This window comes from Emydura macquarii, unplaced genomic scaffold (assembly GCF_026122565.2).
Source record: "Emydura macquarii macquarii isolate MOO-44397 ecotype Brisbane River unplaced genomic scaffold, CSIRO-AGI_Emac_v2 contig_480, whole genome shotgun sequence".
In the NCBI taxonomy this organism is placed as follows: Eukaryota; Metazoa; Chordata; order Testudines; family Chelidae; genus Emydura; species Emydura macquarii.
Window position 1 is genome coordinate 13,427,814 of NW_027130617.1, and position 24,466 is coordinate 13,452,279.

Here is a 24,466-nt window from a genome sequence, read left to right on the forward strand (position 1 = left end):
AGATCTCACTTGAGACAAACAGACTTCTTAATTTTTCCATCAAATATAGGACTACTGCAACTCCAAATTTGTGTCATAAATATTTGCCTGATGCAAATCCCAGTACACTAGAAAATAGAATAAACTTATTTGAATCCTCATGAAAATAAAGGGTTTGAGCTTTTTGTACTAGTTCAACTATTACAGAATAACCTAGTGGGCTGGATTTTTTTTTTAAACACTAATCCTTATCAGTTAGTGATTGTCCTACACCCTGAGGCATGAGAGGGTTGTGATTTCAAAGCAGTCCATCAAGGGTTTCTATCCCTACCCTTACTTGTGTGTGTGCTTATCCATGGAAATACCCACTACGCCTCTTTCATGAGTCCTACAGGTTAAGAGTGAAAAATCCTGTTTCCTTTGATCAGTTTTAAATTTGTTTTCTAACGCTTTATTTGAATGTCCCCTTTCCTCCTCTGCTACTATACTGAGGAGAGGAAAGGAAAGGAAAGCCCAGCCCGTCTGCGAGAAGGGGTCACCTTACCCGCCGCTGCCATGGGCTAGAAGGGGGGCGGGTGCAGCTACCCCGGGAAGGACAGCGGGCGTACGCGTTTCCGGCAGTTTGGCTCCCTGCGGGGTCGGACCGGACTGGCCCAAGGGGAGTTTCCTTTCCGGTTGGGCGAGGCCTAGCTCCGTCAGTCCCGACTCCCGGGCCCAGGCCAGCCCAGCCCGGCCCCTCTCGCTCCCGGAACATTTGGTTCCAGGCCGGGTTTCCGCGGCGGTGTGTCTCCGCCGCCGGACCCGGTGTGCCAGCCCCGCCATGATGGCGGCGGAGGGGAAGGACCCGCTCGGGTACTTCGCGGCCTACGGCAGTGACAGCAGCAGCTCCAGCTCGGACTCGGAGAGCGACGAGTCGCCTGCCGCGGCGGGGGAGGCGGCTGGGGCCGCTGGGGAGGCGGCCGGGGGCAGCCCAGGCCGGAAGCCGCGGCTCCCCGCCCCCGACGAGCTGTTCCGGAACGTGTCCCGGCCGCCGGCCTTTCTCTACAACCCGCTTAACAAGCAGATCGACTGGGAGCGCCGGGTCGTGCGGGCGCCCGAGGAGGTAAGGCCCCGGAACGGGCCCGCGGGGGTTGGCGGGTGCGCTGTGGGGGGAGCCACAGCCAGCGCCAGCCAGTACAAATGGGGAGGGGGGGATCTCTAGGGTAGCGCGCGCGGCTTGTGGGCCTCCCAGCGGTGCGACTCGAGGAGAGGCTCTCGGATAGAGCCCTGCCAGATTTCTGCGTGCGGCCCCCGCCCGGCCCCGTGCTGCTGGGCACAGTGTGGCTCTGGGCTCCCTACCCCTTGCTGCGCCGCACCGCCCTAGACGCTGAACTCCGCCCGCACCAGGGCGAACAGCAGCGTCTCTCCCGCCCTCTAGGATCCGGACGACGATGGAGTGAGGCCTCCGGAGTTATCAGGCTCCCACTAGACAAAGGCACTATGACCTTCTCGGGCAAGACCCTAGTGAAGCCCAACCCCTCTTCCCAGCAGGTGCTGAAAGGAAGGTCGGGATTCTTTTCCTCACAGAAGTTATTGAATCTTTTCTATCGTTTTTGGGCTGAGGGTGGGTGTGGTCTAGTTTTCCGGTTTTCCCCTTTGTTGTTTTAGGGGAAAAGCTCTTTCTGGTTCCGTCTCGCCAGGGCCCCACCAGTAACTGTTTTTTGTAAACCAGAGATCAGATCTCCTTGGGTTTGATGATGTAATGTGAGGCTCCTGCTTTCTGCTCCATTACTTTGTTGCAATGCATTGTTGTATACGTCCTTCTCTTCAATAGCCTCCTAAGGAATTCAAAGTGTGGAAGACTAATGCAGTACCCCCGCCTGAGACATACAGTATTAAAGAAAAGAAGCCTCCACCTCCTCCTGAGCTTGATATGGCAATAAAATGGTCAAACATATATGAAGACAATGGTGATGATGCACCACAGCAAACAAACAAAGTTAACTTTTTGCCAGAAGAGGAGCAAGAGCCTTCAGAATCAGGTGGGTAACTATCTAGTCTGGTGAAAGGTCTGAAAAAATAAGGAATGGTTCTTTTTGGGCGTGTATTATGTGATCATTTTTCAGTTTGGTCTTCCTAGGTTTCATCCCTTCCCCTCCTCTATAATAGGCAATATTTAACATATGTAAGGTAATTTGGTACTGTTCCATGGCTCAGGAAGGATTAGGTGTAAAATCCTGTTACAAAAAAATTCCTCTCACTGGGATGAAAATCATAATTATTTTAATTGGTTTTCTAAGCAGATATTAAGAAACTCTGCAGAAAGGGACAAATAAACCATTTTCCAAGCAACCATATGCTATAAAGTTAATGTATAGGTTGTTGCATGATGTAGTTCCAAGGAGCTTAGTTACATTAATTGGGTCTCTTGCTGGTGGGGTCCTTAAATGTTCTTCTGCTCATATTCTGCTGTTCCAAAATCCTGTTTGAAGCTTCTCCTTTAGTAAATGTTTGTTTTTTGTTATGTTGAACTTTTAATTTGGAAAAAGGGATGAAATTTATAATAAAGCAATACATATCTAATCATAAAGGCGCAAGATAAGATGCTCATAGGATTCCATGTGAAGTTAAGCATCCTAATTTCATAAATCAAAGCTTGAAACCATTGATGGCCTAATAGTTCAAGACCAGCACTATAATTACTAGGTCATTAAAAACGTACTATCTGTTCTAATTAACCAATAGCAAGTGCAGTTCCTCCATAAAGTGTTTCTCTGATTGCTATTTCCTCTCCAGGTAGTCATGACATAATATGACCATGCTTTTCAATTACATAGGTACTAAGCTTAACATGAATATGAGTAAAAAGTGGATTTGCTGAGTACTGCTACATATACCGGAGAGAAAGATCTTAATACAAAATACAGTTAAGGTGGTGCATGTCATCAGACTCTGCTGTAGAGATCTTTGGGGCAAGGCCCCTGCTGGCCTGCTGTTCCTCCTCTTCTTGTACCATTCTAAACCAGAGCAATACTATCTGGCCACCTCATTTTCTCTCTTCACAGAACTGTTGTCTGGTTCAGCGGCAAGGTTATACCCATTGTATCAAATCAGTATGCATCATGTCTTCCCTGGCATGAATTGATGCTGGCACTGAAATCCTCTGCTCCACTCCTCATAACATCAGTTGAATGATTCCAATCCCTGCCTCCAATCAAGAAGTGAGGCAGGGTCTGCAGAATTTTTTGAATGTTCAGTCTAGTTTTTAAAATCTTAACCATTTCAGGCAGGTTTTACATTCAAAACTTTAAAAGAGAATTTAGTTATGAGAACTACTGCTGTGTTTCACCCCAGAAGTAGCTGTATTTCAGTGGTAGGCCAAGCTATTTGTATTTATAATGTTTGCAAAGTATTTCAGGATAAAAGGGTAAATGATAGTTTTTTGTTTTTGTTTTTTTTTAATATAGAAGGGCATTTATAATAAATGCACCTAAACATGATACCATCTTGGCTATGTAGGTTGGAGAATTGGCCGTATAGTTCATTGAATGTTTTTTTTGTCAACTACATATTAAGTATGCTTGTGTGTGAGAATAACTCATGACAAACTGCAAAGATTGGAGCTAAAAGTAGAAAATTATTCTTTTGAAGTATCCAGTACTGTCTCGGATATCAATGAGGTACTTAAGCTTGCTCCCTGAGAAGTTTATTGACAAAGGGAGCATCATCATCTGAGGATGGCATCTGACTGCATTCTGAAGTTTCACTCTGAACATTCTCTCCCATGTATTGATCGGCTGTTTGTTCCTGCTCCTTTTTCCACTCCCTCTTCACTTCATCTGCCCTGCATGCCCTCCTTCTTCCTTCCTTCCTTCTTCACCACTGCCCTGTCATCCTTCCCTCCAAACAAAATCCCACCCAAAGAATAAAAAGAAATTGTACAAACATGAAATGTGTAGACCATCACTCTCTGCTTGCTTGTAATATCTTTGTTCCTACCTTTTATCCATCTTGTCTATATGACTGTAAGATCTTTGGGGCATGGACGGTCTACTGTTGTTTGTACAATTCCTAGCACAATGGGGCCACATTTTTGATTGGCCCCCAGTCATTACCATAATAAAAATAATAAATCTATTCTACTATCACTTTGATCCATTCCAAGAGTGAGGATGTTATCAGCCAATCCTAGTATGTGTAGTTCCAATAGATTTCCAGAAGTGGAAAATTCAGTGGTTTAGCAAGAGGCGAGGGTATGTGATAAAAGATCTGACTTTCCAGCTTGAGTCCCACATATTGTGTACTTGCATTAATTGATACCATCTTTAATTTAAAGATGATGAAAAGGATGAACCAGCTTCTGCTAAGAAACGCAAACTAGACACTGGAGAAGAAACTAAGAGGAAGAAGTAATAAGCAGGATGTACTGAATTTGGCCCAGTATGGACACCTCATGAACTTTTGATTCCTCTGTTGAAATGGAAAACACATACATTTTCACCTAACTTATATCACGTTGTTTAGAGATTTTTTTATTTCTGTAGAATATGTGCCACTTGGAAAGCACAAGAGTTCAGGGATCAGTATTGTGATAAAACTTGTATCCACTGAACAAAAATTAAGTCCATGTAATCAATTTATTTAAAACACAATCTTTAAGTATTGTGATGAATATTTGTGCTCATACAGGTTATGAGGCTCTGTGGTATTCTGTTTATCCGCAAACTTGTGAACTTTTCTCAGCTGACCTGCCATCGTGCTAAAACCTTTTATAAAGGAACGCATTTTTAAAAATGTTGAGTTTTAAGTAATGTACTGTGGTACATGTTTGAACAATGCTGTTTTGAAATGTATGTAAAGAGTGTAAATAGGTTATTTGAAATAAAACTACGTGTGAAAACATATATAACTTAGCTGTTTAGCATGCAGTGTAATAAGGGACAAATTCTATACTGTGCGCGGCTCAGCAGTATGTTCAGCAGAAGCTTGACAGATTCTTCAAGCTTTGATGTGTAATAAATGGAGAGTTACTGCTTCATTTAGGACACTCGCCTTCAAAAATGTATTTGAAAAGTGGAGTTTGCTGTGAAATCGATTGCTGGCTGCCACCATATTTTGCCTGCCTCAGGGGTTCATGAGGTTAAACGTCAGGAAAATTGTCACTATTGCTGAATGGGGTCAATTAATGTATTCTATATTTCTTAAAATGGAGGACAAAACAGTGAAGAGCATGCTAAAAACAAAACTTGTCATGACTCAACTTTAACATGCAATGATTATTGCCAAATGCACCCATTTCAATAGAAAAAAGCAAAATGGAGCTCAGGTGCATTTTATACACACCCAGAAATGAGGGAGTTCTGCAGCAAGTAAGCAATCTCTGCCTCTTTATTGCTCACATTGCAGAATTCAGTTAAGCAGTATGTGTGACTCTCCTTCCTCACATCTTCAGAGGGCTTTATGCATGTCTAAGAATCATGGTGCCTTGGATCTAATGCAATCAGAAGTGATTCAGGCCTAACTGCAGGAGTTGGACCATAATTAAGGCCCTACTTGAATTGCGGGATGATTGTCAAAAAAATTGCGGCTGAGTTGTGGACAAGCCATGGAAAATTGCAGAAAAGTAATAATGAACCTTAACTGCGGTAAGTCCATTATTACTTTTCTACTGTCAGCAGCCTGGGGCTGAAAGCGAGGGCACTGCTGTCTAATCTGGAGCCGTTAGAGTTCCTACTGACAGGCCTGGGGCAAGGCAGGAATGGAGTGTGGGTGGGGCTTTAGGAGGAAGAGGTAGGATGGGGAGGGGAAGTTTCCTTCAGCCGTTGGCCATGGTCGTAAACCTCAGCCTTTCCTTTCTAGGGGGGCCATTGACTGTTCCGCCCTGGGGAATTGCTGTCAGCGGGCCTGGCCTTAACCATATGGGCTCTGGTTCTGTGTAAGGGGAAGAAAACAAATCCCAGCAAAAAAGTATTGTGTGGTTTTTTGTTTTGTTCTTCTTTGTGAAATTTGAGCTTTTGCTTTCTTATATCAAAAAAGCTTCTGAAGAATGTGGGGAGGTTTATGTCATTAAATAACAACTAATGAACTTCATTCTGTGTTGAGGTTACTTAAATTTGGTAAAACAAACAAACTATAACTGTTCAGAAGTCTTAATATAGTATAGTATTCATGTTAAGTGATTTTTTTGAGGGGGAAAAAAATGCTGCTAGCTATTTCATTTTTTGTCTTACCAAGAAAGATGTGTAAATAGCAGCTATTTACACAGTATTTGTCAACTGTAGAACCCTAACTATTAAAATTGTAATCTTTTGATTGCTCTAGCACCTTTTTTCATCTTCCTGCATCCCAGTACTCTACTCACCATACCATACTACCACTGGCCTGCTGGGTGATCTTGGGCAAGTCACTTTACCTCTTTCTACTTCAGTTTCTCCATCTGTGATGTAGGATAATGGAGATAAATTATACTGACCTCCTTTGTAAAGAACTTTGATATCCATTGATAAAAAGTACTGTATAAGAGCTAGATATTAATATTTATTATGCATTGCCAGGGCCCTAGATCCTACTCTGGCCCTTTAGCCTCCTTGCAGCATTGTAGACCTACACTTATCAGTCACTATCTCAGAAATATGTTCCACCTGCTAAAGCCCCACAGCCAATTTTTTTCCTGGTTACTTCAGATACCTTGATACCCATAATCTTCCTCATAAAAATAACAAGGGAAGGCTGGATCTGTGGACCTGTCTTGTCTGAAGAGAGGGAACGTTTGAGTGAGCACAAATAAATGTTCTATTCCTCAAAAGATCCTGCAATGGGATTTTGGCAGGGAGAGCTGTGAAATAGGCAAGAATTCTGTGAATAAAGTCCTAAAAGGGATGAGGAAGATGATGATTTAAGAAGTTGTCTATGACTGTAGCCCCTCCATGATCTGTCACACCTAAGACTAGCTTCAATTATAAGGGTCCTGGATGTTTCCCATAGCCGATTTTTATTAGAGGCTATTATCTCTGTCACTAGGAGTGCTAAATTGGCATTTGTGTTTAACCCTCTGTGTTTTACTGCCATAAAATAGGACTAATTATCCATCAGGTGGGCCAGCAGTAGTTGCCTATTTCCTTTGTTAAATTGTACCTTCTAATGTCAGCTCCTAGTCTAGCTAGTTGTTTTTAGATGAGTTATGAAACAGGCATGGATTAATATAGAGAGACATAGGGTATTGTGCTGGGTTATCCAGCAGTTATCAGGAGAAGGTTACTTCTCTCTACTTGAGTAAATAACTATAGACCCTCAGAGAATCTGTCCATAATGGAAGTGGGCTGCGTCCAGTTTTGTTAAATACAGTAATTTTCCGAGTATACAATAGAAGGAGGTGCTTTGAGGAATTTGGCTAGATCAGTGTTTCTCAATTGGTGTTCTGTGGAACGGGAACACTGTTAGGGTTCCGCCAGCAGCTGTTCTCCGCGCCACCGAAAAAGGGAAGATGTCCTGGATTTTTCGGGGGGAGGGTATCGAGTGTAAGTGTAATTTAATTGAGAAACTCTGACATAGTCGTTTGTATATAATTTGCTTATTTCGACTTTTTTTTGGCCCCATATATAAAAATACTGTTGAGTTTGGGGGGTTCCACAATTATTTATTGAGTTCAAAAGGATTCCGTGGCCAAATTTAATTGAGAAACACTGGGCTACATGATATACAGGACTAGTTTCCCTTTTGGGGCTGGGGAGAGAAATGCTTGCAAGAGCTTGAAAACTCATTGCAGAGAGTTGTTCCTTGGGTAATTTAGAAACAAGCCTGAAAGAAGCTTTTTGAGCTTTCAGTTTAAATTTCTGCTATGAGCTCTGGAATACACCTGTGGAAAAGCCAATTTGATAGTTGGATGTCAAGAATCTGGTTCAGTGGTTTTTACACCCAAAAGGGGCTTTTGATCAAGGCACAAATGTTGTTTATGTAAAGGCTGTATGTAGCTAGCATGGTACAATGTCCTATGTATGGTAGCTGGGTTCAGACACTTCTAACCCAATTTAGTTCCAGCATCACTTTGCATCTTCTGTGTTGCTGATCTTAAGATGAATGCATAATAATATATAGCTGGCTCTTATTTAATGCTTTTCATCAGTAGATTTCAAAGCAATTAATTGTAAGGAGCCTCAAGCTATTTTACCATTGTGATTCCCCAGCGCCACACACAAAATGTGCACACTGAGTAGAGCTTTCTTAAAAATTATGGTTTTTAAGAAAGATTTCTAATTTTGGCCCATTCTTTCCTTGGTCCATGTCTTCTGTTAGCTCTTTAAGCTATAGAATTTACAGTAATGGCAGATTGGCTCTGTGAATTCTGTTGGCTAATTCTGTGGTCTGGGGGAATCAGACTAAAGTCTCCATGCATAAATGAGAAAACCTTGATCCATGAGCAAGTTTTAAATTTATTGTTGCACTGTTTTTCATGGTGCTATTTGTTTCAATGGGAAGGGGAGTTGTTCCACAAGCCACCCTTTACAAACAGAAAGGGATGTAGGATGAGGATGATGTAGACTCTAGGCCATGTAGACTCTGTAGGCCAAGAGGGCTTACATTTTAAATTGTTACGGTGTAGTAATAACGTCTTTGTCTTTAACATTCTGTGTCTTCTTTCAAGTTTCTGCTCTGGGAGAATAATAAATCTGATGTAATAAATCTGTCACTGAAGACAAATACACAAACTCTGTTGGGATTGATATACTGTGATCTTTAAAACTATAATTTCAGTGCTAATTCTTAGAAAGTCAGAAGAGGTTCTGCTGTTTTATATAGCTTATACCTTTGGTAATTGCTAAGGATGAGATGTAAAAAGTGTATTGATTTAATGGGTTATTAGGAAGATTAAAAAAATCAAAGGTTCTGTTGGCACTTAGCTGACAGATGTTCTCTTGGCAGTCTGTATGCACAGAGAACAATACTTGTAGTAAATAACCTAGGTTCCTATGTTGTTTTAAGCAGGAATGAAATACAGCATTCATCTTACAACATTTATTTTTTTGAAGAATTTAAATGAGGCAACGCACTGAATAGTATGCAACAGAATTCATTTTTAGTGGACATTTCTATATTCTCCTTGTATCACTGTCCCTTGCAGTAGTATAACACACAAACTGAAATATCAAGCATTTTGAGTTGTAATGCTGTAAACTGCACCCATATCACTACTTTAGGATGATGAAGAAATGGGACGGTTTAATAACTCTGAATCAGTTCATGCTCTAGTTCAGGGGTTTTCAACCTTTTTTAGAAGCTGTACCCCTATTGTCTGAAGGTTTCACCTGAAGTACCCCTTCATGGTTTTCACTCTAATGGATGCTACCATGGTTGCAATAAAAGGCATAATGGAGTTGTATGATGTATAATACAAGACAGTTTTCTATTTTATTTTTTTTACTTTTGCACTTCTGAGTCTTCTTGGGCAGGGCAGTTCCTAGGAGACTGTGGGGCCTGGGGCAAATCCCACTGTGTGGGGCCCTCTCCCGGCTCCACTGGTACCCAGGGGCCAAGCCTGCCTTTGCCACCCCAGGCTTCACACACACTCTCCTCCCTCCAGTGCAGGGCAGGAGGGGTCCCCTGCTCCCACGAGACAGCACCGCTCCCCAGCTTCGGGGGGGGGAGGGGGGGGAAGGACATGCCACTTACCTCCTGTGCAGGGCAGCAGAGCCGGCTGTGGCCGGGCTCCGCAGCCCCCTGCTCTTACCCTCCAAGCCCCCGCACTTACGTGCCGCACAGCGCCCAGTTCTCCTGCTCCAGCTCGGCCACCGGCTCACACAGGGAGGCTTCACCCCGCGGCGCTGGCCATTCGCGGCGTGAAGCGAAGACGGGGGGGGGCAGGAGGCTCCCAGCTGCGCAGCTTGACCCGGTGCCCCCCCCCGCAGGCCAGCGCCCGGGGGCCCGCTCAGTAAGTGACTGCCCACCTCCTACCCAGTCCAGCACGCAGCCGGGAGGCAGGCCGTGTAGTCACTCGCCTCCTGCCTAGTCTCAGCTTCTAGCCGGGAGGCGGGCTGCAGCTGCCCGATGCTGACGCGTCCCCCCTGCGGTACTCTGAAGTACCCCCGGTTGCAAACCTCTGCTCTAGTGAAAGGGAGGGTAGCTCTAAAGCGCTAGACTTGCTAACTTTCTCCCCAAGAGACTCCACGAGGTGGTGCTAAATTAAGTGTGCTAGCAAAATGGCTGGTCCCTAGCAGCTCGTTTTCCATTAATCCAGAACCCTACCAGTTCAGCAGCGTGTTTCTGGAAAAGGTACATGGCTGTCTTGGATGTTTCCTAGATTGTGGCCCACAGCTTCTGATTCTGTTAAACAGTCTGTGCTTTAGCTTTTGTCTCACTGCTGAGCTCTTTAAAGCTACTTTATTTTTTTTTAATTTGTTTTAATTCTGTCCAGAGGAAATTACTATAATATCCATAAAAATCAATTCATATTTAGAAAGATCCAAAAAACAGATTAGTGAGGCTAACACGGTTATAATTAAAACGGGTTTTATTCTTAGCAAACCAGCAACATACAAGGTTAAAAGTCATACAGAGCTAAGAAAAATATTTACTATTCTGAGGTAGGTCAGCCACTGAAATGCATCCAGTTTGGTAGTGCAGAGACATGCAAGTGGTTCAACTCCCTATTTTTGATACAATACACAAAGTAAAGGTGGGAATTTAAATCTCCAGGCTATTTCATTTCTGGCCTCAGTATTAGAATTTACATTTCACAAATATGCATTTGTTTATGGCTACCTGGAGAAAGGCGACAAGAGTCACTAAAAGTTGCAAATGTATATCAAATCATAGTCCCATTGACTGAACTTATGTTGTTTGGGCCAGATTTTCCAAGGTATTTAGGTGTCTAAAGATGCAGATAGGCTCCTAGTGGCATTTTTTAAAGCATCTAGATGCTTAGTCCCTTGGCACTTTTGTAAATCTCAGTAGGTACTTAGCTGCATCTTTAAATACCTTTATAAGGGCTGGTCTACATTTACCTCGCGATTCGGCAGCAGCCAACAGGAGTTACGCAAACTACTCTATGTAGTCTACACTGCGCTGTGCTTCTTGAGGGGGTGGATTTACTCAGTCAACTTCCTGATCGATTGAGCGGGTCTCTAATGACCGCTCAATAGATCCAGAAAGATCAATCTGGCGGTGGCAAATGCCACTGTCAGTATAGACATGACCTAAGTCTGGCCTTTTATGACAGTTTACAGAGTAACTTTCCAAGCTTCCAGTTTGGAAGGAAAAAAGCCGCAAATTAATTGTTAATATCCTGTAGTGAAAGCTGGTCTAGATTTGGCAAGAACACATTACACCTTATTTATGCAATATAAGCCATTGGGATAGGTCATTTCAGTTTCATAATTTGCCTTGAAAAGTTCCATTTATCTAATCCCCATTTTATCCCATAGAGGGGCTCTTCGGCCTTCGCTTTATTTTGAAAAAGCAGTCTATATTTCATATCCTAAACAAACATCTAAAACAATGCTCTAGTTGGATGAAACAGTAAAACAAATACTGCCAGCCCTGTGCTCAGCTACAGCAATTTAATGCATGGCTACAGATCAGCAGAAACATGTAGCTGAAGATGATTAATAAAAAATTTATTCTTGTTCATTCGCCGTCTGGAAACCACGTATGACTAAATTAACTCTAGGGACCAAATTGAGACCTGACGTGGTGTCTGCAGTGCCACTGACTTCCATGTGACCTTGGAGCACATCTTTTATCAATCTAAACAAATAAATGGATTTGGAGCCACTTATATTTACAATTGCCTGAATTAAGCCCTAGGTTCTCAGGTTGCATTATAGTGAGCCACAGAAGAATTTCCAGAACCCTCCATGATGTCAGGCTGGCAGAGAATCCAGACTGCTGCCTTACGTCTGAGTGCATTTGTATAATGTAATGTATAGTTCACTACACCCAGACTTCCTTCGAATGCAGTTTGCAAGTGCAAGGTATTTTGGGTGCACTGAGAATGACTTACAACAGGATTTAATGCAGTTAGATGCCACAGTTCCATTAAAGCTGACTCTAGGCCTATGACACGCTAACCCTTTTCTCCTCAGCACTCTATGTCTGTGTCCTCTTCAGAGGGACTGAAGATGAACTCTGCTCTCCAGAACTCAATGTGCCTGCAGTAATACAGTGAGAAGAAATGCAGGTGCCATCCTCTAGGACTGAACTCTGCCATGTATTCAGGCTTTTACCTTCAATAATTAAGTGGGATTTAATTTTTCACAGTGTGCAAAATTGTTCAGTGTGGTGAAATGGGTGAGGGAGAAAATAGTAAATGTAGTGCTATTTAAAGGGCAAAGGTTACCATAAACTGAGTGTGCCCTGGGGCAGGTGGAAACTCCTTTCCAGATGTGCTGAAAAATAGGCCTATGGTGTTTGCAATGGAAGTTTTAGTACTGGGTGTTACGGTACCTTCTTCATTTGTTGCTCTGTACTTGAAAGTGTTATTTTATGAAATTATCTTTAGAGGCTTAAACAAAGCAGTTGGACTTAGGGTTGGGAGTATTTCTAGGCATTTACTTTGTCCTCTATCTCCCCCCTTCCCTTCCTTAGGTCCTACAAAGTTTAATAGGCATGAATTCAATAATATTCCATAGAAATTACTCTAAGACGTATAGAATAACTGGAGATTTTATTTTACAGCAGGAATCTCATTCTCTATTAATTTCTATGGGACTTTCCCATTAGTGCTAGCTTTAGCTTTAAGACAACACACATACCTGAATTATATAAACCAGAACAATTGTTATTGGGAAGCTTGCTGTCTGGGTACCAGTTGGTCAATTTTAAAATGCTGCCAAACTGAGAGCTTCTTGAAAAGTTTAGTTTTACTAATTTCACATTCACCTATACTTCACCATTGTGTCTCAGTAATGCAACATAGAACCTAGTGGGTATTTATATTTACAGATTTTAAAGACCTCCTGGAAGACCTTGCTGCTGTTATATTTATTTTTTAACGTTCAAAAGTTACTGGGTACTTTACAAAAATGAGACACAAGTCCCCTTCTCCCCCGCAAGACACCTCACATTAAACTCAGATATGATATCGCAAGTGAGGATAACAACAAACAAAAGGTGAGTGGGGAGGAGGTAAGAGAAAGGTTACAATAATGCATGGTCACTTAAGTAATGCATGTGTATATCTCGGTAGTCCAATTAAATATATTTGGGGGGGGGGGGGATTTTTTCAGAATATATTAACTCACTTGCATGTAACACAGCAAAAGAGGTTTTTTCAGGAGGGATTTGAAGCAGGATATGGGGTGGTGGTTCAGTGAGCAGAGTCTGAGATGGCATTCATGGGGCAGTGTGGCAGAAGGCAGAGAGGCAACAGGGGGAGAAGGAAATGAAGGAAGCATAAAGACTTGCATGTTGCAGCAGAGCAGTGAGGATTAGAGAGACTGAAAAGAAACAAGGACCTCAGAGATACCAGCTGGTGCTGAGCGAGGTAGGACCTAACATGGTTACTGGGGGCTCCTGGAGAGAAAACTCTGAGGCTTGATACATTAGTACATATGTAACAGCTTTGCATGAATACATTCAAGCTGACTGAGATGCCTAGTCTAGTGCATGCTGGCTAAGACCTGGCATAGATTATTAGGGTGCAATCTCTTCTTAGGTTCTTAAAAATATGCATGGTCAGAAATATGGATGGTGATCTTTCCAGGAAATGAATTGCATCAGGACAGGTTTATCTACTTGAATATTCTTTAGTTGAAAGAAAAACATTGTGTGATTTTTAAAAGTTTTCCTTTCAAACTGCTGCTGGGATTCACCTCAAATACGAAATGCATTTCAAAATCACATAAGCTGTTTTGACATTTAAGAAATTTCCTTCTAATTGTTCAACTTTCTATTGACAGTAGTGTTCAGCTTTTCCATAAGGGTCTTATCTGCCTCCTGTAATAGATAGAGGCAGTTACAAAACGGGTTTAGTGGTTACAGCTGCCTGAGATGGCCTGTGAGTGTGTGGCTCCAAGATTTCTCCTTTCAAGGCATGCAGGCTTTGACTTGCTAATAGGTGCTTAAGCAGGGTCTGTTCTGTCACATAAGTACGCAACAACATCAAATCAAAAAGGCTGCAAAGTAGTAATAGCCTCTTATCACATAGTTTAGCCTATGATACCTGATTATGCTATATAGTTTATCAGAATATGGTCAGAATGTACTGTTTGGACATGTAAGTTCCAAAGAGACACTAAAGTTGGCAGACTTGCAGTTTGACCTGTTTTTTCCTTCTGAGGGTGTCCTGGTATGGTCTGTTTTTTGGGGTTATTTTTAGTTCTTCAGAACTGAAATAAGGACCAGATAAAATACTCTGGCAACTGCTCCAAGCAAATGAGCAACCTTATAATAAAGGGATGCTGTCAGCTGGAAATCTAGTCAGTTTCAAAAAGTGAATTAAAGTAGTTTCAGATACTACACCTGCCTCAGCCTGTCTGCCACACACCAATTTTGTTTTTACACTCGATATTTCCAATTTTTAGAAGTGTTTCTCTCCCACATAAGCAACAGGGGAAGATTCCAAATTACACAGCGAAAATGACTATGCATAGGATACTGTTAAACACACAACATAAACACAATGAAAAATGGAAAGAAAAATCTTAGGTATGACAGAAAACAGTAACAGTTAAAAAAAAGAATCATTCTTCTGATTATTTTTAAAGTTGGTGGTGTCCTTTTACATACCTGTACATGTGTGTCTGATGGAGGATTATTTAGTTTAGGAAAAAGATTTTGACAGGGAGGGGGAAATATTTGTAAACAGTAAGTGTTAAGAATTGTGTATCTAGTACTGAAATTTACACACCACTTTATAAAGTAGATTATTATACATTTGCCAACATCACACCATCCTTCCCAGTTTGGTTGTATTAAAATGTTGTGAGTCTTTTTGTTGTGGGTGAGTTATAAAGATTATGCTAAAGGATGGCTGGGAAATAAAGTAATTAGAAAAGAGATTGGTTAAGCCAGTGTTTCTATCCACTAAGGAATGTAAATATTTTGAATATCTTCAACAGCTAACCCTTCTCGATAACAATTCTAATCTGAAGAACATACTTATTGTGAGGACCCACTTGAGACTGTATAGAACTCTTAGTGCCCTTTACTGTGTATTTTAAGCACAATTAAGTGTCATAGATGGGCATTCCACACACACACACCACAAACAAACAACCCTAAAAGACAAAATAAATTGATTGAAAAGTATTTTAAGGCAAATATAAATTTGATTCAATAAATGTTTCATTGTGTAAGTAACTTTACTGGAAACTCAAAACTACCATTCAGACAGAACTACTGATGCAGGCCTGGTTCTCACTACCATTCTCTATACTGTTAGGTATTGTACATATAGCCCACTTATCCTACCTTGATTGATATGCCTCCATCATAAAACATATTAAGTAGTCTTAATTGCATAGCAGCTAGTGAAAGACAAACAACAGTAGCTACCCTGATGCTGAACTATGATGGAACTGTGTTTTCATTAACTCCTGGATTAAAGCTGTACATGAGTATACTTGTCTGCAGAAAATTGCACAGTAACATTGTGAATGAGTGGTTTCCCGAACCCAAAACCTGTCTCAGTAGAATAGCTGAACTCTGTACCTCATGACAAGTACCCCATCCCAACCCCCTTTCCACCAGCACATGGAAACTAGTCAATGTTCTAAGAGTTAATAAATGTAAGGTTGGACTTGTTTGACTAAATGATAAATTATTAATAAAAAGTTGGTATATATAAATTGTTTCTCTAATGTTGTAATTGCACATTGACTGTAATCCAGTGTTCCTTCTTCATAAGTTTTTTTGTTGTATTAATACCTTGTTTTACAGTATACATTTTCTACTATAGAGGACGTTGTGTCACTGTGGCATTACTCAGGGTATAATCTGGACTGCTGAATAAGTGTGTCCCCTCAATTCTGCAACCGTGGGTGCCTTTTACACACCTTCACTGTGAAAGCTCTCTCTCCTGGTCTGCTCTCACACAGCCTCTAGCATGAAAATTACTCCCAGCTATACTGTCTGACTGCTATGGCCAGCCGCTCTTGAATTACACTGCAGACCAACATCAGCAAATTCCCAGTCCCAGACTCTTCCCCAGAAATGTGCAATACCTTGTACTGTCCAACCCTCTCCTGGACAATACAAATTCATATAAAGTCTATCATTTTATTAATAGAAAATGATATGCACAAATCCTGTTATCTCAAATGGAATTTCCCAAACACTTCAGTCCAAGCACATTGGTTTAAATAAAACAATAAAACAAGTTAATTAGCAACAGAAAGATAGATTTAAGTGATTACAAATAATGAGGCATAAAACTCAGAATTGGTTACAAAAAAATAAAAGGTAAAAATGCAACTAATACCTAACTTAACAAGCTCAGTGAATTCAAATCAAAAGTCTTTCTCACCACATGCTTCAGCAATCTTACTGGCTGAATTCCTTTCATACAGGATTCCTCCCTCAGTCCTAAACAGTTTCTTTCTTCCTCAGGTGTTATGGCTGCCATGGGTACAGAGAAAAGGAAAGATATCTTGGGGCATCTGTTCCTCATTCTTATACCTTTCCTCCTCTTTGAGAATCATCTCCAGCTGGGGTTCGGGAGACAGACAGTCTGTGAGGACAGGAACCTCCAGATGTTTCTTTACCAAGATGTAAATTTCTCGCTGACACCCTTTTTCCTGCCAAAGAATGGCCACTTAACCAGGTGATGGTCCACTTGATTTAATTCACACCTGGTGGAGGCATCAGTTTGCCTTTTATCTCTGAGGAACTGGTTTGTGGCTGCTTCCCCAGATTTGGAATATTTCTTAGTAACATCATACAGTAGAGTTTTAAAACTCTACATACAAAAATATTGCCATACATATTTTACCAGGACAATAAAGCTCAGCAAATCATGAGTTTACAAATTATTCTTTACAAGACATAGTTTTTACAAAATTTATCATAGTCTTGAAAAGGGGATGGACATAGGGATACAGACTGTCACAGTCACTTCAACAGAGACAACATGGCATCTGAGATTCATGCCTCGAACTGCATTGTTTACATTATTATGGATAAGAATGAATGTCAACACTTGCATTCTAGGAATCTATTTTAACTGATCTATATAACTGGCTGCATGTGAAGCCAAAGAGGTTTAGGACTGACTTCTGTATTCAGTTACAAGTCAGGCAAACCCTTATGTCAATATCAGTACATCTTGTTCCCGCCACTAGAGCCTGTGATCCAGAAAAGGAAGATAAACTCCAGGAGAGGGCAGACTGCAACTAAAGAACATGTTCAGCCTGCCTGAAGTCAATGCATTGCATGAAGTGTAAATTGAGACAGAATTTGGCGTGAACACACGTTTGACTAAACCATGACAAAGTTTGGGGGAAGGGCAGTGTAGTTTTCTACAAATGTAAACACTACGGATGGGGAGGAAACGTGTAAGGTGCTGCTAGAAGGTATAACGATATATAATTAGATGAAATGAAGCAAAAGAAAACATAGGTTAAATATCAGGAAATGCTACTTAGCCGGCTGATCAGTTGCTGTGAAATAACCTCCTAAAGAAAAGTGGTAGGAGCCCTGTTATGTGAGACATTTAAAACTAGATTGGACTAAATGCTAGCAAATAGGGAGGTGCGTGATTGGGGAAAGATAGATAAGATGACCTACTAAATTATTTCCATTTCTTATTTCTAGGATTCCATTGTATCTGCCAGTTGGTGGCCAGGAAATAAAGTGAATATATCTAATTAACAAGGCGGTCCCCTGGCAGCAACACTGGCAGGTGAGCAAATAATGAAATTTCCCTATCTGATCCAATAGGAACTAGATCCTAGTTTCTTCTCAGCTGGAATGTTATTTGCATATCTTAGAGCCCCTCAGGTCAAAACACATGTGCATGATTGCCAGCCTAGCCAGGAGAAACCTTGTGTTTCTTCAAAACTCAGCTTTGATCTGTTGCACTTGATAGGTGCATTCTACAAGACACAAAAGACTCTTGGTATGTTCATTTGCATACCCCAGTACCCAGAATGCCTTTCTATTTTCAGCTATTTCATAGCAGTAATGGTGTCCAATCTGGGAACAAATAAGTTCCCAGATAAGAGTGAAAACATCAGTGCATGTGCTGATATCCTTTCCTTCAGTTTCTTTTAAGAAACTACTTTGTACTGTTTGTCTCAGTAGTATGTGTACATAGTGTAGCTGTGATTGATATGTGTTAAATATTAATTTATTTAACAGAAAGGCAAAGTAAACAGAAGTAGAACTCCACACACCTTCAGGCACTCTGAACTTATGCACTAGACTTTGTTTGGTGGTTTTAGGAGTATAATTATGAATTTACTCTATATGAATATGGTAAAGAAGTTTCCTGATTAGTAAATGGCATAATTTACACAGAAAGAGAAAGTATGTTACATGTTTTCCGCATTGGAAGTTCATGTGAAACAATCCATTTGTAATCTGATTTGCACCCATTGTACTCTGCTGTTGATAAAAGATTTCTCCAAGTAATGACACTGCTTAATTTTGGTTTTATCTTGTATGTTTAGTTATTGCTTGAAGTTCAAGATGATATAATTATATATCATTGTATATCCCTTTGATTATCCCAATGAGAGCCTATTCAATGCAACATAGTACATAATTTCTAGTAGAATAAAGCACTCCAATTAAGAACCTATACATGTTTCTGTTTTGAATATTAAACCGTTTTTTCAGGGATTGATAACTCTGGTGCAAAATTTTGCTCCATCCTGAAACTTTGCATAAGTTTTTAAATCTGTGTAAGATTTTTTTCCACTCATTTCTAAATCATAGAAGTGAAAACCGTATTTTAAAAATATAGATATTCCTGAGCATGTAGCTTTTAAAAAGTTTTTCTCCTTACCGATGTTGGTCATTAATTGATAACACAACTTGGAGCCTTTGGGATTTATTTTTAAGTGTAAAAGCAATGTGCTGATTTAAAAAAAATCTACTTTGCATAACCATCACTTTTATCCATACTGAGTTTTTACCCATACTCACTCACATTAACATCCCAGTAGTTCTTTGGTAGGGACTGACATAAAATGGAACTATTATGACTTATTTGATTTTAACATTATATACACTAGGATTTTAAGAGTCTTAACATGATTTGGTAGCAGGTTTGTTTCTACATCATACATATATTAAACTATGCTAGTAGAACAGAGCTACAGGACAGGGTTCAAACTCCCACTAGAGCAGCTGGCTAGAATATGACCTGAAATAGTGAACATCTAACAGTTCTGAGGGTTAATCTGGTTTGGATTAATACCCATAAATTCAGATGCTTTTCTAAACTATTGTAGCAACCTCTTGAAGTTAGGAAACTGAGGTGAAATGCTCATGAAAATAGGCTTTTCTAAGTATTTTCTTCTTTGAGTCAGACTAGAAACAGCAGGCAAAATCCTTTCTTGTGGCAATTTGGCACTTCTATCTCTGGTACTGACCAGAACCAGACAAAACAGGGATGCACAGAAATAATGGGAAGGAGGAGGGGAAACAGTTATTCTAATTTTTTTGAATCTCAGAAAAGGTTCTGTTCATGTTTTGAGTGAAGTTTGTTTGGAGTGAATCTTATTTTATCTGAACCCATTAAACCCTTAGTTCATGTCTACTTTCAGGTTGGATAAGGATTTGAGTGTTAGGGGCTGGGCCCTGCTGTTTCTGCTGGCCAGCCTCTTATACTCAACAAAGATGACAGTTGTGGTTACCATATTGTAGAATGATATGGACCATTTTCAGTCTTTGGGGTCATGCTTTGGTCACTCTTATTTTTTCAGTGTATCCTTTAGTAGGGTTTATATAGGGTCTGAGAATAAGGTCCTACAATAGCCCTGTAATTGCATCAGATAACTATAATCAAAGAAGGTAATGACAGTGTGTTATGAAAAGTTTGTTGAGATGTTAACGTGCATTCTATAATAGCAACAGAAACTTTTAAAAAAAAAAGCTCAAAATAGTAAAGGTAGTAAGTGCCACTGCTCTTATTTATATTTCAATCAAATGTAGAACACAGAGCCATAAATATACCTGCTAGTTAACTTAAACTGTGATGCTGAATGATGATTATTATTACAAGTGATCTATGTTATGCCTTTCACTGAAATATCTTGGTACACTTTACATAACTTGTGAAAACCCTTTCATGACCTTTTTTATTAGATTACTGGTCAGACAAGCAAATCATGCCAGTAGCCTGCCTCTGGAGCCAGCATTTAGTTTAAAGCCTAGGCAATGGTGCATCTTAAAGCATTTTCTGAAAGTGGCCAGGGTTAGACAAATTTTTAGCATGAGTGAATTCCAGAGAGGAGAGTCTGCTCCCCAAACTCTTCTGCTCCTGGATCCATTAATCCTTGCATTTGGAACACTTAGCTTAAGTATTCCTGATTCGGCTGGCAAGTTGGGTCAGAGGTAGGGAAGCTGGTGACTAAACCATTTAGGCTTTTTTTTTTTTTTTTGGTAACCAGCACCTTTAATTCCACCTGGAAAGTGACTAGCAACCAGTTCAGTGTATTATGCTCTTAGTCCCCATTTCTCAGAAAATATACTGCTGTATTCTGTGCTAGCTGAAGCTTTTGAGTCACTTTCCTGGTGAATCAAAATAGACTGGGTCTAGTTGTAACAAAGGTATGGATAACTGGAGTGAGGACTGCATCTAAGAGGAAAAGGATCAATATTTTGGCAAGCTGAAAAATAAGATTCTGAGCCTTATTTGTTGTCTGTGAAATGAGTTATAGGACTCTGATTTCAGGCCATGTTGACAGTGGGAAGGTAGAACCCTCTTGATAAAGGACATGCTTGTGTATTTCACTAGTCAGCATCATCTCCATATTATCTTTCAGCTTTCCTATTATTTCTCTTTCTTTGTCTGATCCAATGAAAAGGAGACTGAGGGTTCTTACTCAGATTCACTCAAGCCCCCTTTCCACGAACTTCAGGGGAATTACTCATGTGTAAAGTTTAGCATATGTTTGCAGGATTAGGGCCTACATTTGTGCATATACATTTAGATAGTATTTTAAGTGTTTATTATGGGGCTTTATAGAAGATGGGTGATGGAATTTTTCAAAATTATATGAGGGTAATTTCAAAAATTTCACTGAATTTTCATAAAACCAATGTTCACACGCTTCAGAAAATCTCAGCTTGTGAAACGTTAATTTTTGAGGCAGATCTGCTGTGCTGTCTAAAGCAGCAGCAAGGTTGTTAAAGGTCATTTGTCAATCTTCCATAATGAGGTATTCAGGCTTTTTATCAGTCATGACCTCTATTTCTGGTTTGTCACAAATGCTGCCTCACCTGACTTGAAATCTTTCAATCATCTCTCTCTCTCTCTCTCAGGTTCCTGGCTTCATTGTCACAGGCAGTTTACACATGTGAGTCCTTTTGTCAGTGACACTTTCCTTTCCAAGGATATCACCACACAATTCTTAAGTTTTATGCTTTTGGCAATCATTTGCAATTCTCACTGCAGTGGAGCCATATGAGATATTTGAGGAGCTCAACAGCTCAGGAAAGATTTTACTGGGTAAGAGATCTGCAAAATGGCAAAGCCCTACCTGTATGTTGTTAGACTAAACAAATTGATGATGCTACTTTATAAATTCTCCTGTGTACATACAGAAAAAATTATTTGTCTTCTCTCTATTTTTTAAGGTCACACATGAGAAACCATGTTAAAATAATGCTAAATGCCTGGCAGTCTCCCCAGAAGAATGTCAAACTTCAAACTGAGTCTTGTTTCCTAAACCCGGTTGGCTTGGAGTGTTCTTTTTTTAGAAGGCCTGATAACAATGGGTCACATTTTGTACTACATGTTTTGCAACACCTGAGCAGATTATGGTGAATTAAGGACAAAAACAGCCTTGACTTCTCTTTGCCTGGCTTGTCAGCTCAAGCCAAATCCTCAGTGTGGTTTTATCTGAGTTTTTGTGTGTGCAATCAACTGATGGAAATAAAGGATGCAATGAGATTTTTTTTAAATTTCTAGCTACCTACAAGAAAAAGTGTTTTGCAACCACAAGTTGGAATGGAAATAATTTTCTGAGATACAGATCAAACTGTGTTTATAGACACAATTATTGGCAGCTTTTCATTTAATTATTTCCTGTGTGGCTATTTCATGGGGGAATAATTTAAATGCTCCATTAAATGCCCTTGAGTCCATGAAGAAAATGCTGTGTGAAACAGCTGTGCAAGCAAAATTACATTGGAATTTCTTTCATGGCAATAAATAATACCCAGGGGAGCAAACTAAGGGCCCAGTACTGCAAACATGTATGTGAGTAGTCAAGCTGTTTCAGGATTGGGCTCTTAATAGCTAACACATTTTATCAATAAATGTTTTGCCTGTTAAATAATATAATATAAATATTATAATAATATAAAATATATAATAATGTAATATAAAAGATTCCAATCACTACATTTGAATACAAAGAACTTACTAACAATGTTTCTAAAAATATTTTAAGTATAAAGAAGGAAATTGCCATCTTAACAATTTGGCAATGCAAAGAATCTACCTTCCTATGATGGCATCTAGGAAATGTGCTAGTATGAAAATCTTTGATAGGGAAGGTCTATATTTTTATTTTTTTGTGTTTTTAAGTGTTAATTTGAGTTGGCTGAATTAACTTTTGTGTGTGTGTGTGGGTAGGTGGGTGGGGACAGATAGATAGATACAGAATTTACCTGCCAGCAACTTTGACTGTTTCCAGTGCTCTGTAATCAAAAAGTCCCCAAGTCTCTTCAGACTTGGACTCTAAACCTAATGGCCCTCCTGGCTGCATGGAGTCCCAATAGTGAAGTCAATGGCAGGCGGCATCCATTGAGTTAATACTTGATCATCAAACAAAGACTCTTTTAGGAAGTATAATTAAGATGGCAGCTTCAATAAGAGAGAAGTTTGCTCATTCTCTGAATAAATATACAGACATTAAGGTTTTTAAAAAATCGTTTAAAAAATTTCTTGTAATATATGCTTATCTACTAGCTTCCCAATCCTGCAGAGACCTAGACGTATATTTGACTTCATGCACTGGAAGTAGTCCCATTTAAGTCAATGGACCTGCTTCCAGTGAGTAAAGTTAAGCACATGCCTAAATCTTTACAAGATAAGGGATTAAATTTGTACTTGGCCTAAGTTGTATTACAGCTAGTCACTGGAATTTTTCTTTACGTGGATTCTACAGAACTGAAAATATGGAAAAAGCACTATCTAACATTAAGAACTGCACCATATCTGTAAATGAGCATAAGAAACACACAAGTATATAGTTTTTTTATTAATCCACCAGCAACTAGGAACATCAATGCTGAAATAGGGCCAATCGTATACTATCAGAAGACTTTTGTTTATTTTGTTTTTAGTCATTTCTTGTGTATAGATGTGGAGCTGAAGTTGGGACCAACATGCAGTCCTCAGTTCATCCAGCAGGGGTCAGTAGACAGACAGAAAGACGTGAACACACTACAAGTGAAGTTTATTTGTAAAAAGTAATAGCATTTTTTAGCTGACATATTTGGTCAGAAACATTTGTTATGGGTAATTAAATGTACATATGAAACACAAGGTTCCAAAATAAAAATAGTAAGACTATTATTAGAAAGACTTTAGTTTATCAAATTTATCATTATGTTCAATGTTTAGGATGTGACTCAATCACATCAGATCAACCTAAAATTTTTCTCCCAAAGGAAATTTAAGTAATTACAAAAATGTTATGCAATATTTTGTATACCTAGTTACAAAAACTACCATACTTATTTTCACATAATTTTCTTTTAAAAGGGAGGAAATGTATTTAAAAGGCAACAGGACAAAAGTGCCAGAAGTTCTTTTTTCAAGTTGCAAAGGTGTAGCAGAAGTGATAAACTATTGTGAAGTACGTATTGGACAGCAGTCATATGCTTTATCTTTAATTATCTTTAATAATCCATATCTTTAATTTCCTCATCGTTTAACTCATATATACACAAAATCTTATATTAATGGATTATTTGTGATATTATTGAATTGGTGCTATTTACACTTACATGCAATATTCTTTCAGCATTTTAATTTTAAAAACTTTTAAAAAGATATAGAAATCCCATAATAGTTTGTGAGTGGAAAGTTATAAATAAGTTATCTAAGCTCACAGGCAAACCTAAATTTTGTTTCCACAAATTATGAAGAACATATATTATGGCTTAATAGTGGAGAGTTTTGGGGTATTGTTATATGGGAGATTAACTGTTCTGTTTGTTAGTCATAATACTTAGAGAAAGATTGGAACCTCTACTTGGACTTTTGTGAAATGGCTTGTGTGACCCAGTTAAGACACATTAATAGCACATTGTTATCAGGTGATAATGGTGCCATATGCCATATTTCACCACTATACAGTTATGTTCTTGTTTCTAAGATATATAAATAGAGCTA

The 24,466-nt window shown here is 39.7% G+C and overlaps 1 protein-coding gene and 1 long non-coding RNA gene across 3 annotated transcripts; both read left to right on the top strand.

The window, feature by feature from the left end:
* The first annotated feature begins 692 nt into the window (after positions 1 to 692).
* Positions 693 to 6,267, top strand: CUNH1orf52 (chromosome unknown C1orf52 homolog). Of its 2 annotated transcripts, none has more exons than XM_067538547.1 (3): positions 693 to 1,081; positions 1,793 to 2,000; positions 3,610 to 4,106. In XM_067538547.1, the coding sequence occupies exons 1-3, from the start codon at positions 800 to 802 to the stop codon at positions 3,657 to 3,659; spliced, it is 540 nt and encodes a 179-aa protein (XP_067394648.1). In that variant the 5' UTR covers positions 693 to 799; the 3' UTR covers positions 3,660 to 4,106. The 2 variants fall into 2 exon arrangements, with proteins under 2 accessions (XP_067394648.1, XP_067394646.1); XM_067538545.1 differs by lacking the exon at positions 3,610 to 4,106 and adding an exon at positions 4,295 to 6,267 and having other exon boundaries at positions 695 to 1,081.
* Positions 6,268 to 17,590: 11,323 nt separating this feature from the next.
* Positions 17,591 to 22,006, top strand: LOC137146775 (uncharacterized). The gene is made up of 3 exons (XR_010918046.1): positions 17,591 to 17,791; positions 21,382 to 21,568; positions 21,697 to 22,006. It is a non-coding gene; the product is annotated as an uncharacterized lncRNA (long non-coding RNA).
* The last annotated feature ends 2,460 nt before the right edge of the window (positions 22,007 to 24,466 follow it).